This window comes from Glycine soja, chromosome 14 (assembly GCF_004193775.1).
Source record: "Glycine soja cultivar W05 chromosome 14, ASM419377v2, whole genome shotgun sequence".
Lineage (NCBI taxonomy): Eukaryota > Viridiplantae > Streptophyta > Magnoliopsida > Fabales > Fabaceae > Glycine > Glycine soja.
Genome location: NC_041015.1, coordinates 26,288,786 through 26,303,225, shown reverse-complemented (window position 1 = coordinate 26,303,225; position 14,440 = coordinate 26,288,786). Strand labels below are relative to the sequence as shown.

The window sequence follows — 14,440 nt, the reverse complement described above, 5'->3', positions numbered from 1 at the left end:
ATAAAATCAAGGCTTTGTTTTGTATTTTTAATCATTCATTCAATCAATCTTTCTAACACTTTTCCTATCTATCTTATACAATCCTTTACAAGCCTTGAATCTCTTTGAACTTCTTCTTCTTCTTTGTGCCAAAAGCTTTCCAAAGTTTTCTGGTTTTCTAAACCTTGAAAACTTGTGCTATTCATCTTTTTCATTCTCTTCTCCCTTTGCCAAAAAGAATTCGCCAATGACTAACTGCCTGAATTCTTTTTGTGTCTATCTTCTCCCTTTTCCAAAAGAACAAAGGACTAACCGCCTGAATTCTTTTGTGTCTCCCTTCTCCCTTGTCAAAGAATTCAAAACGACACAGTCTGAGAATTCTTTTGATTCTTCCCTTTCCCTTATACAAAAGTGTTCAAAGGACTAATCGCCTGAGAATTCTTTTGTATCCCCATTCACAAAGTATCAAAGGTTTAACCGCCTGAGATCTTTGTCTTAACACATTGGAGGATACATCCTTTGTGGTACAAGTAGAGGGTACATCTACTTGGGGGTTGTTATACTGAGAACAAGAGAGGGTACATCTCTTGTGGATCAGTTCAAGTGGAGGGTACATCCACTTGGTTATTCAAAGAGAACAATGGAGGGTACATCCCTTGTGGATCTTTGGCTTGTAAAGGATTTTACAAGGTTGAAAGAAATCTCAAGAACCGGTTGGTTGATTGGGGACTAGACGTAGGCACGGGTTGTGGCCGAACCAGTATAAATCTCTTGTTTGTCTTCTTCTTCCCTACACTCTTTAATTTCCGTTGTGTTCTTTTATTTCCTCTTTACTTTTGTCTAAGTTATTGTCTTTGTTCTTTACATCCTCACAACTTAGTAGTAAAGCCTAATTGAATCAAGTAACATTAAGAAGGTTAAATTTTTAATTAGTCAAGACACATTATTAATTAATTCAACCCCCCATTCTTAATTATTCTGAGGCCACTTGATCCAACAGATGGCTGCAATCCTTTAGGTTGGATATTCAAAATATCCCAACTATTTGACTATCAGAACATGCCGGAGGATGAAATGATCACTATAGCTTCATTTTACCTCGACGGCGCCGCCTTAAGTTGGTACCAGTGGATGTTCTGCAACAGGTTCATCACCTGCTAGTCTGACTTCCTACAGGCTCTTGAATCCAAGTTTGCGCCATCATTTTGTGAAGATCCAAAGGGGGCTCTTTTCAAGTTATCACAGCATGGAACGGTTAACGAATACCTGATTGAGTTTGAGCGATTAGCCAATCGCGTGATAGTCCTGCCTCCTCCATTTATGTTAAGCTGCTTCATTTTCAGCTTGGCACCAGAGATACGCCGAGAGGTATTGGCACTTCAACCAATCTCTCTACCTCAGGCAACTGCACTCGCAAAACTCCAAAAATATAAGTTACGAGATTGACGTTCTTCATCGCACCGCCCCAACAACTTTTCGTCCCCATCAAGCCACCCTACCAACTTAAACCAAAAACCAAAACCTCCATTTGTCCAACGAACCCCAAAAGAGATAGCTTTCTGCAGAGAGAAGGGACTCTGCTACAATTGCGATGAAAAATGGAGCTCTAATCAGCATTGCAAGGTCGAGTACTCCTGTTCATTGTGGACAACCCTGCATCAGAAACCAACGATCCAAGCCCGAAACTCACAATAGCATCAGAGGAAGAAACCACCGTCGTCCCTGACTCCATGGCCGATACCACTTATCCTCACATCAGCCTCCATGCTATATCAGGCCTCCCTTCATCTGAAACTTTCCGTCTCTTTGGCATCATCAACCATGCTTGCCTCACTATCCTCATTGATAGCGTCAGCACCCACAATTTTCTCCAACCCTGCATCGCCTAATTCCTCCACCTTCTTTTCTATTCCACCTCCCCCCCTTCGTGTACTAGTAGGCAACGACTCTGTCCTTGACTGCAACCAACTTTGTCTGAATACTCCACTATCACTCCAAGGTCACCCTTTCAAGGTCACCTTCCATCTGCTTCCGATAAGTGGCACTGATGCAGTCCTAGGCATCGAATGGCTGAAGCAGTTTAGGCCAGTAATGACTGACTACACCTCCTTTATCATGAAGTTAATTCATTTGGGCCAAACAATTGAACTTCACGCGAATGTAGCAAATGGGCCGGAACCAGTCTCAATGCCCCAAGTCAAACGCTTGATTCGGACTGGGTCAACCTCAGCCTTGTTCCATTTGTGCCTTTTACCAGCTCCACTAAAAAACAGGAATACAAGACAAGATACCATAAACAACCCCCTTGGCTCTTGCCCATTATTCATTCAAGAAGAACCCTCAACAAGTACCTAAGTCACACTTTGCCACTCTCTTGTTTTTTCTCTCTTTCTTGTGCACCTAGTGTTTCCTCACTTGTGTTTACACTCAATACTTACTTCCTCGACATACATAGAGCCCCTATGCCCTCTATATATAGACCATATAATCACTTGAACTTTACAACATGAGGCTAAGCAGAAACACAATAGATGATCCATGATAGGCGAATGAAACATACTGATTCCATCAATTTGAGCACAAGACGATCCTCATCAGACCAAGGAGATTTAATTTGAGTCACATACAATAAAAATGAGCAACTAGTGAGTTTAGCTTAGAACTTCAAAGGTTGTCCGATCATTGTGTATTGTTAAGACCTATCACACCACCACAAACACTTTAGGGTACAAGTGAGAGTGAGTTTAGATTAGATCAAGAGATTATCCACTTATTGGGTGTTTTCGATAAGTATTCATAACCCAAAACTCCATTTCTATCTTTGTGATATGTATTCGTAACCCAAAATTCCATTAGTTGTGTAGTGTCTTGTTAACTATTTTATAATGAAATTGTTTACCGAAACAGACTCTATATTTTTAATTAAAACACCAAAAAAGAGAAGAAAAATTAACACGAGCACATTGTATGAAAAAGTGTACAGCTCTTACTGTTACTAAGTTGTCCCAACTCCATGATCAAACATTTGGAGTTAAATTTTTGTGCTTTAATTCTCTCGAGTTTCTTTCTTGTCCCACAAACCATTGCACTGTTCGTTGAGCAATTCCCAACCAAATCCTCCTCAACCTCTCCTCCCTCTCGTTGCTCCCACTTGATGCCACACCTGCTTCCGTTCTATTCTGCTTGCACGTTTCTATGAACCTAGGAACACGAGCAATCTCAGACATAGATCTCTTCTCAGCAGTATTCAATAACGTAAATGAACTTTCATCATCATTGAAAATAAAGGGAAGGCTTGAATCTCCACGAATCATTTCATTAGAGGGAGAGAATCTTCTGCTTGACATGTCAAGAAGCATCTCACTGTTCAATGATAACATGTCCGAAGAGTTTAGATCACTCCACCTGCTCCTTGTAACAACATCAGAGACCACGATTTTGTGATTGAACTTATGCATGTGTTTGCCATCAACCTGTTGATCAAGGAGACGTTCTTCTTTGTTGTTCCTTCCCAAATTCCAAAACCTGCTTCCCATGTTAAACCTTGATGATGATTCCCTGTGAACAAAGATTTCAAGGTTAGTGTCCTCGGTTAAATTCGAAGGAACTCTTAGGGACCTTGAACTGATTGAGTAGGTGAAGTTCTTGATGTCTAAAGGGTCGATACTGTTCCTGCAAAGAGGGCAACTAGAGTGACTTTCAAGCCACTTGTCAATGCAATTCATGTGGAAAGTATGTTTGCACTTTGGCAAGAGCCTAAGAATCTCTGTGTCCTCAAACTGTGACAAGCAAACCGTACACTCTAGGCCTTGTTTGGACCCCTTGAGGGAAGAGAACCTGAAAAATGGAAGTGCTTCAATCACTTGTCTGTCTATCCCAGAAAGCCGTGACCTCGAATTCGATCGAGTTGTTGCTTGAAAATTTGGAGAGTGATGGCTACTTCTTTGGATGAGTTCAAGAGGGGTGATTCTACGGAACCTTATGTAGAGAAGTAAGAGAAATGAGAAAGTGAACAATATTGAGAGAGCCACTATTACAACCACCTTGCTTGGACGCACTGGTTGGGGAAAATCAGCAGGCAAGGTATCTGTGTCAGTACTGTCTTGGGCTTGAACATTAGAAATGAAAGAAAGAACCATCATGTTGATGAACACTGGTAAATGGTTCTTGAAAGGATAGTTACAGATGATGTTGCAATTGGCCATGTTCTTGAGAATTGAGATTCGCCAGGCTAGTCAATCGTGATTCTGTTATCTTTTTTCTTTCCTTTATATTAAAACGAGGATAGCTAGCAATACAATCTTTAAAATATTTTATTAATATGTTAAAATTTATTAATATTATAAAATCAGTAAAAAAAGTCATTAAATATGGTATAAAATATATAAAATTTTATCAGTTTCAATAATTTTTAATCAATTTAATAATGTATGTTCAAGAGTGTATCGAATAGTGTGTTTTTAACATTTCCTTTAAAACATATCTGTGTGGAAAATGCTTATTTGGCATAGCGTTTTTAAATCTATATCTATCCGACGAATGCAGACAATGAGAAAAGGTTTCAACCTTGGCTTTTAATTAGCATTTACTGTCCTCAACCAAAAGCTTCATCTGTTTGTTCGTTTATGTAATAAATGCATTCCACAATTAATTAAGAATATCTTTGAGATCAATAAGGACAAAAGGGTGCATCATTTTGCAACCGTGACTGACCAAAAAATAGAAATCTATGCGCATGATGTTATAAAACATGACATAAAAATAAAAAAAGAACATAACACAAATAATTTTCTCTTTATTATTTTATTAAATTATCACTTTTCTTTTTCTTTACACCCACCGCCAGAAGTAGTGTATAATGATAATTATCCTAATGAATATGTTTAAATTTTTATTCCTTGTAATTTAGTGTTTTTATTTTATTTTTTTCTTGTGAAATTATTATTTTTGTTTTTAGTTTTTGTAAATTATGTTTGTTTTATTTTTTATCTTAAAGTATTTTAAATAACACTTTAAATAGTGAAAAAAACTTATTTAAAATGTTATAAAGATAAAAATAAAACAAACATGATTTGAAATGATTAAAAAAAGATAAAAATAATAATAAATTATAATAACTAATAATATATTTAAGTATAATAGATATGTATTGTTAGGTAGACTTCTATATCACTACTCCCGAGTATGCATCGTTTACTTTTCAATTAAAAGATTCATTTGCATGAGAATCAACTTTTTTTAATATTATCTGCACTGTAGGTCAAGTTGTAGGGTACAAGTCCTACTTAAAAATGTTGGTTAATTTTGAAAATCGAGATAATACTTGGATAAATCTGAAGTCGTGTATAACACTTTCAGATTGAATCAAATTTCGGGGTTCAACCAAAATTGTTCAATCGGATAAAATCAGAAGATTATAATTCAAGAGTTTTGTTTTGGTCTTGTATTTTTTGTCACACCGTTCTGCTTTCTGAACCAGAATGATTATTTATAATCAAAGAACAGGTGGTTTTTGGCGGTTGATGGAAGTTTTTTCTATTTTAAAAACCGCCGTTGATGGAAGTTTTAGTAACTTCCATGTAACTTCCAACCGTTGATGGAAGTTTTTGTAACTTCCATGTAACTTCCAACCGTTGATGGAAGTTTTAGTAACTTCCATGTAACTTCCAACCTTTGCCTAAACCGAACATCTCGTTATTACATTAAAACAAGCGTGCACTCTTATTTTAACATAATAAAGAGATCAATTACACTAAAATGTCCAACAAACCTCCCCCATTTTAGTGTAATTACCGATCAAATCACCAAAGTCATAACATACCACAAACTACTGCATAGATGAAATATCGTGACGATTGAATTTCATCTTAGCAAATTACACGTTTCAAATATTCGAATATCAGGGTGTCACTAAGGATTGAACCCTTTCTATTCATAATGAATACATGAAGATAATCTGCACAATAGTTTATAACATTACTCTTGCTCGACACTAGTTTTACTAGCCTGTGTCCCTATCCTTCATAAGCATATCAAAGCCAAGTCCCAGCTTCTTGAAGCGGCTAAACTTCATGCTTATATAGGTAGTCCTTTTCTTTCTTGCACCTGTAAATGCAATTTTTCAAAAGAACCATTGAGAAGTTATACTTCAACCTCCTTAACTTACAGAACCGAACACATTCCTTTTGGGATACTTTCGATGATGTGTTCCAATCTCTACATGTTAAGCTTTCCACATTGAATTCAGCACCTAATGTCATATTAGATGGGAATTGGGTATCTTAACATAAGAGATTTCAGATGGACTTTAATCCTAATCCCACAGTCGACCTTTTTACGAGATCTCTACTTAACCCTTTGGTTAAATGATCGGCCAAATTATGCTGAGTTCTCACAAACTCCACTGATATCACACCATGCATGATTAACTCCCGAACCATGTTGTGTCTAACACCCAAGTGTCTAGACTTCCCATTATACACTTGACTATATGCCTTAGCCAAAGTTGCCTGACTATCACACCTGATAGACATGGGAGGTATAGGTTTGGGCCACAATGGAATCTCATAGATTAGATTTCTTAGCCACTCAGCTTCTTTACCAGCTGCTGCTAAAGCTACAAATTCAGATTCCATTGTTGAATTTGTAATGCAGGTCTGTTTCTTGGATGCCCAAGAGATAGCACCTCCTCCAAGGAGGAATACCCAACCACTTGTGGATGAATAATCCTCCATATTGGTTATCCAACTTGCATCAGAGTAACCTTCAATAACCGAAGGAAATCCAGTATATGTCAAACCATAGTCAATGGTTCCCTTTAAGTACTTGAATACTCTATTCATAGCTTGCCAATGATGAGAACTAGGATTACTTGTAAACCTACTGAGTTTAGCAACAGCATAAGCTATATCAGGCCTAGTACTAATCATTGCATACATGAGTGATCCTATCGCCCTTGAGTATTCAAGTTGAGACACTGCTACACCTTTATTAGGTAATAGCTTCAGGTTAGGATCAATGGGAGTACTTACCGGAGAACAATCTTTAAAATTAAATTTCTCCAATATCTTCTCAATATAATGTGATTGAGAGATGGAAATACCATTGTTTCCATGTTTGATCTTTATTCCTAAGATCACATCCGCCTCCCCCATATCTTTCAAGGTTCTATTCTTCCTTTCGGCTACACCATTCTGTTGTGGTGTATAGGGAGCTGTAGTTTGATGTATTATTCCAGTAGATTGAAAATAAACCGGATCATAATACTCACCTCCCCTATCCGTACGAAGAGTTTTGATTAGCCCATTTTGATGAAGTTCTACCTCTTTCTTATAAATTTTAAATTTATCAAGAGCTTCATCTTTTGTATTTAATAAATATACATAACAATACCTTGATGCATCATCAATAAAAGTAACAAGATATTTTTTATGACCTAATGATGGAGTAGCATGCAAATCACACAAATCACTATGAATAAGGTCTAAGACTTTAGTCTCACTTTTAACATCCTTAAAAGGTTTCCTAGTGATCTTGGTCAACATGCAAGTTTTTCATTTTTCAATGTTCATATCAAAAGGAGGAATCATACTTGTTTTTGACATATCTTTTAATCTTTTGTAATGAACATGTCCTAATCTAGCATGCCAAATTTCTGATTTTGTCATATTAGTTATAGAACTACACGAGGCCATACAAACAGATTCATGAACAAAAGGAACATCAATGTTTAATTTAAACATTCCATTACAACGATAACCAAATCCAACAAACGAACCATGTCTTGACAAGATGTACTTGTCACTTTCAAGTACTTGCTTGAAACCACAATTATTTAAAACCATACCAGACAATAAGTTCTTACGAATACCAGGTACAAATAAGACATTATCCAAATACAAACTTTTTCCGGAAGTAAAAACTAAATTCACACAACCTAATCCTAGGATTGGTTCAGTTGCAACATTGCCCATCTTCACAATAGAGCCATCATCGATTGGTCTAAATTCCTTGAACCAACGACGATCTTTGCACACATGGCTTGTTGCTCCCGAATCAAACCACCAAGCAACGTCATCATCCTGCACATAGAATGCATCAGATATTAGTGATACATAATTTGAATTCGTATTCGAATTAAAATTATTCACTACAATCTGACCTTGTTGCTTTTCAGGATCATTAGACCCACTTGGACCAGCCTTGTTCTTTCCTTTGAACACCCGGCAATCCCTCTTTAAATGACCAGGTTTCCCACACTTCCAACATGACAATTTTGTCTGTTTGTTTGGACCTTTGTTCTTATTTCCTTGAAATTTTCGTTTGTTACCTTTAGCATTGTAATTTTGCTTAACTGTTCCACTTTCCTCTACCATATTAACGGAAGAGGAACCTGCTACGGTTTTATCATTGACTTTGTCAATTTCCTGAGCCCTCAGCGACTCCTCAATCATGAAATGACTACCGAGTTGAACCAGGGTCAACTCTTCCTTCATATGTTTCAAGGTATGCTTGAAGTCTTTCCAAGAAGAAGGCAGTTTATCAATTATAGATGAAACTGCAATGGATTCATCCATTTTCAAATCATGTTGAGTAAACTGACCCAAAATCCGCAGCAGTTCATTATATTGCTCCATAATAGGCCTCGAATCAATCATTTTGTAATTAAAGAAATTACTAACTAAGAATTTGTTACTTGAGGCATCTTCTGCCATATACTTGGATTCAAGAGAATCCCATAATTCCTTAGCAGACTCAACATTTTGATAAATATCAAAGAGAGAGTCAGACATACCGTTCAGAATGTGTCCACGACAAATGTAATCGTCGTTCTCCCATTTCGAACGCTTCCTTTTGATCCAGAGTTTCGCCTTCCATATACACCGGCATCGGTGTACTCAACACATACACCACATTCAATGTTGTCAAGAGAAAGTGCATCTTCTTCTGCCATCTTCTGAAATCCTGGCCTTCAAACTTGTCCAACTTCGCAAACTTGCTTGTCATCTTTGAACTATCGTTCGTCATCTCGAAAGATTTGATTCAATCTTTTGTTGGTTAATTTTGAAAATCGAGATAATACTTGGATAAATCTGAAGTCGTGTATAACACTTTCAGATTGAATCAAATTTCGGGGTTCAACCAAAATTGTTCAATCGGATAAAATCAGAAGATTATAATTCAAGAGTTTTGTTTTGGTCTTGTATTTTTTGTCACACCGTTCTGCTTTCTGAACCAGAATGATTATTTATAATCAAAGAACAGGTGGTTTTTGGCGGTTGATGGAAGTTTTTTCTATTTTAAAAACCGCCGTTGATGGAAGTTTTAGTAACTTCCATGTAACTTCCAACCGTTGATGGAAGTTTTTGTAACTTCCATGTAACTTCCAACCGTTGATGGAAGTTTTAGTAACTTCCATGTAACTTCCAACCTTTGCCTAAACCGAACATCTCGTTATTACATTAAAACAAGCGTGCACTCTTATTTTAACATAATAAAGAGATCAATTACACTAAAATGTCCAACAAAAAATACCTTTGTGCCACGTCAAGCCAATTTTTTTTGAGGGATTAGTTCTAGAAGTGTGGGGACGCCTCGATAAACAACAAAAGATGTATTGAATGAAAATCTCAACTCTCTTTCGGTACAAAATTACGTTAAAGATCACCTTCTGGTGGAAGAAAAAAAAAACAGTATAGAGAACGATAGAAAATTTTTTATATTTGGAATTGACCAAATCCTCGAATCAAACTTTACAAAATTGCTTTATATATGCAGCTAGTCAACTTTATTACAAAATTATACAGTTATTTATTTTAGATTTGGCTTTTATGATCAGTAATATTCGTAGACATATATCAATGAATAATAAGTTTACAACAATTCATATATTATACATTATGTTTAATCAATTAAGTTAAACTTTTTTAATATTTTAGATTTAATTTAATTCTGTCGTGACTTATCCTTCAACGGGAGGGCGACGCGAAGGTTTACAAGTGCGTCTTCCAATGGAGGAAGGCACACGGAGACGCCACCAACATTTATTCGATGAAAACGTCGAAAAAATTGGAATGCGTGGTCTACGAACTTTAATCGTGAAAGGTTCAGGAATTGTTTTTACGCATGGGGATTCAATCAAGTGTGCAAATATGACTTCAAAACTACATATTTTTCCCTTTTTATGTTTTTATGTATTTTCCCTTTTTATGTTTTTTAGCTTTTATGGGTCTTTTGTATTTTTTTATCTTTTTGTGGTCGACAAGCGTGTTTCCCTCGCTCCTACGTATTCTCAATTGTAATGAGGAAATCAGAGACCTACGTAGTTCTTTCAGAACTAAACGTTGGTTAAGTTGTTTTTATCTTTTTCTGCAAGATATATTTTAACCAAACAAAAGTCGTTTAAGGCATTAGACCTTTAAATGATCTTTTGATTTTTAAAAAGGAGAGAAAAGTTAAGGCGTTGGACCATTAACGATTTCTTGGTTTTGAAAGGAGAGAAACATTAAGGCGTTGGATCATTAACGATCTTTTGGTTTTTGAAAGGAGAGAAACATTAAGGTGTTAGATCATTAACGATCTCTATGGGGTGATCGACAAAAGCGGGGCTTTTGCTCCTACGTATCCTCAATTGAGATGAGGAACTCAGATCTACGTAGTTCTTGCAAAAGCAATAAAGTTATGTATTGATTTTATGCTTTCAATGGTCCATTTTAACCAATAAAAGCAAAAAGGACCGTTTTAAGGCGTTAGACCTTAAAACGGTTTTTGAGTGACTTTTGCAGACAAAGCTTGGTTTGAGTTGATTTTAGTCTTAGTTTCACTTTGATTATTAGTCAACTCATTCAAGGAAACTTTCAAAGAAAAACGTCCAATTGATTTTTTTGATTATTTTATTATTATTTTTTCTAGATATTTTGATTATTTTTTTATTTTTTTTAAAGATATTTTGATTATTTTTTTATTTTTAAGATATTTTGATTATTATATTATTATTTTGCTTTTTTTTTATTTAACTGAAGTTACAACGTGAACGATCGGTTGGATTTTATTTTAATAGTGATTAAACGAGATTACAACATAAATGATCGGTTGAAATTCATTTTATCAATTATTAGGCGAGATAACGGCTTAAATAAACGGTAAAAAATTTGTTAAAAGCAGAAGAAAAGAAAATCGAAAGTGAACGAGATGAAGATGAAAACAAACAAAACAAGAAATGAATTGAAAGTCTCGGATTCGAACACTTGCCGGTTGAAGACTGAAGAACAAACGAAGAACGGACGAAGAACGACGGAAAATCTTCACGGATTTGCTCACGGAAACGTCTCGAAAGCGTTATGGAAATATCTCAGCTTGGAGCTTCTTCAAGGAAACACGTTTTTTTTTCACCCAAAACAGCTAAAATGCATAGCATAGGGGTCAAGGATCAATTTACACAGCCCCCTTCCCCTATTTATAGCCAAAATGGGGAGGTGCTTGCTGCCCAGAGGCTTCTTGAGGAAGATTTATGAGCGCACCCCAATTACTAAGTTCACCCCCATTTTCGTACTTTACAGAAAAGTTATGGAAGCCTTACAAAAGCGTTTCAGACTTGATTTCCCTCTTTTTTCTCTTCTCTTTCATCAATATTAAGTGAAATATGCTAACCCAAGGTTTTTGGACACCATTTTTTAACAAAATGGAGGTGGCTGCCGCCCAGAGGCTTCTTGAGGAAGATTCCTGAGCGCACCCCGTAATTGATAAGTTCACCCCCCTAGAATGTTCTGCTGAAGTTTCCTCAGCGCACCCCCGTCTTTCATAAGTTCACCCCTCGCTTTTGTTTTTTAGGTTGTTTTCTTGCCGAAACGTCCCAGAACTTTACGGATTCCACAACAACGGGTATTTAAACATTTTGAAGTGGTCAAACGAAGGTTGCGTGCCGACAAACAATGATCTCCGGACGAAATTAGGGTATGACAAATTCATTATATTTTTACAAAATAATTTAATCTTTTCTATTTTCTATTTTAAATGTGGGTCAATTTAGTCCTTCCATCAATATAAAATTTTTGTTGCCCTATTCTCTTAGTTCGAGTAGAAACTCTAAAATTTTTTAGTTGATTCATATGGATATTTAGGGACCATTTTCTAAATCATCAATGCATGGACATAGATATTTCTTAACTATACTTGATGATTTTAGTAGATATACTTAGAGGTGGGTAAATGGGTCCAGGTCCATGGATTGGCCCGCGAGGCTCGTGGTCCACGTGGGTTACGGATCAATTTTTTTAAAACGGTCCATGGCTATTTCATATTTTTGGGCCTGCCCCGCTTAACCAGTGGACTATGCGGGTTTGGCCCGCGGGGTCAACGGGTTGCCCGCAGCCCACATTAGGTTTGATTTGTGTGACCCTAACCCAATTATATTAGGTTTGATTTTCTCTTTTTCACTTTAAACTTTTCTTTTAAAATAACAGATAAAGAAATATATTAGATAAGATAAAAATAAAAGATTTAAATTATGAGATGATAAAGATAAAAAAGGATAAGATAAGAAAAATAAAAGATAACATAAATAAAAGATTAAGATAAAAAAAGATAAGTGATAACATGCTAAAATCTTCCTTTTTGATATTTTCTCTATCTTTTTTTTCTTTTAATCTATCATTTTCATATCTGCAAGCCACAAATAATAAAAATATCAATTTTTATCATTTAAGCTAAAAATAATTGTTAAATAAATATTTTTAAAGATATTTCAATATATTTTTATTATAAAAAATAACTCACATCATATTTAGCAGTTATCATTGGAGCAGGCTAAGAACACTTTTTCTCCTCATAGTTCTTTCTCCACCACGCAGTCACGCACGCGCGCAAGTCATACACACGCAGTCACGCGACACACCACAATGGCACAGCCTCGGCCCACCATCGTGCCACCACGCAAAGTACATCTCTTCTCTCCCTAGAATTTGTTTTTATCCTATTTTTGTTGGGGCTGATTCATTGTTGTTGTACTCCTGAATGTGGAGATGGAGAAGGCTCAAGCTACTTCAAATATGGAATCATTTGTTGTTGAAAATGTTTAAATTTCATATTTTAGATTTATTGCTTGAATTTTCTTTTGTTAAGACATTATTTATTTTATTGATGTAATTAACTAATTATTGAGATTTTATTTACATCTTTATTGAACTTAATTTGATTCTATCGTATTTTTATTAAAATTGAAATTCTTTTAAAACTAGGCCCACGGACTAGCCTGTTTGACCCGCGGTGATGCAATCCTACCCCGCAAGGGCATTGGATAGAAGACTCCAAGTAGATTGGGCCAGAGATCCAAGGGAAGGCCCTAGGGTAGATTTCGAGCCCATGGGCTAAGTATGAGCCCGCTTATCTTTGTAAATATTAGAATAGGTTTTTCTTTCGTTTGGGCCTTGTATTTTGGCCATTCTAGTAGTATAGGGTTTTAGCCTTGTATTTCGAGGCATTTTGAGTAGTCTTTGTAGTAGGGAATTTTTTGTATTTTCATGTATTTTGTCATGGGGGTGAGCTTAACTATTATAGGGGCTGTGTAGCTAAGCTCTAGCTTCTCATCTCAAGGAGGTGAGCTTAGTTATTAGAGGGGTGTGTGTAGCTAAGCTCTAGCTTCTCAAGGAAGTTTTCTCAAGAAAGCTTCTCAAGGAAGCAACCTAGTCTATAAATAGAAGCATGTGTAACACTTGTTGTAACTTTGATGAATGAGAGTCTTGTGAGACACAACTCAAAGTTCAACTTCTCTCCCTTTTTCTTCCTTCAATTTCGTGCTCCCCCCTCTCTCTTTCTCTCTCTCTTTCTTTTCCTCCATTAAAGCATCCTGTCCAAGCTTCTTATCCAAGGCTCATCTTGGTGGTGAAGCTCCTTCTTCCATGGCTTATTCCTTAGTGGATGGCGCCTCCTCTCACCTCTTCTCCTTTGTCTTCCACTGCATCTCCATGGTGGAAAATCACCATTAAAGGACCTCATTGAAGCTCAAAGATCCAGCCTTCATAGAAGCCCCACAAGCAAGCTTCCATCACGTGGGGTCCGCGGGGCGGGGACGGACCAATTTATTTGGCCTGTGTAAGAAGCGGGGTGGACTGGCCCGGTCCGCTGCCAATGCGGGCTTATGCAGGCGGGCCTTAGGAAGGACGGGCTGGTCCGTTTGCCCACCCCTAGATATACTTGGGTGGTTTTATTAAAATCAAAAAGTGAAGTGAAAACACATGTTCAAAATTTTATTAATTTGGTTGAAAATCAATTTGAAACAAAAATTAAATGCATTCGATCCGATAATGGTCATGAATTCTTTCTTAAAGATTTTTTTTCTTCAAATGGTATAATTCACCAAACTAGTTATGTGTATACCCCTCAACAAAATGGAAGAGTGGAACGCAAACATCAACATATCCTTAATGTAGCTAGGGCCCTTATGTTTCAATCTAAAATGCCAACA

At 36.5% G+C, this 14,440-nt stretch overlaps 1 protein-coding gene across 1 annotated transcript; it reads right to left on the bottom strand.

Moving 5' to 3' along the window:
- Nucleotides 1-2,834: 2,834 nt before the first annotated feature.
- LOC114384501 (E3 ubiquitin-protein ligase ATL42-like) lies at nt 2,835-4,208 on the bottom strand. Its single transcript, XM_028344169.1, has one exon. It carries the CDS (start codon nt 4,182-4,184, stop codon nt 2,997-2,999), a length of 1,188 nt encoding a protein of 395 aa, XP_028199970.1. The 5' UTR covers nt 4,185-4,208; the 3' UTR covers nt 2,835-2,996.
- Nucleotides 4,209-14,440: the final 10,232 nt, after the last annotated feature.

Bases quoted from the DNA above. Each gene is read 5' to 3' on its own strand.
- LOC114384501 (XM_028344169.1), bottom strand. From the start codon at position 4,184: ATGGCCAATTGCAACATCATCTGTAACTATCCTTTCAAGAACCATTTA.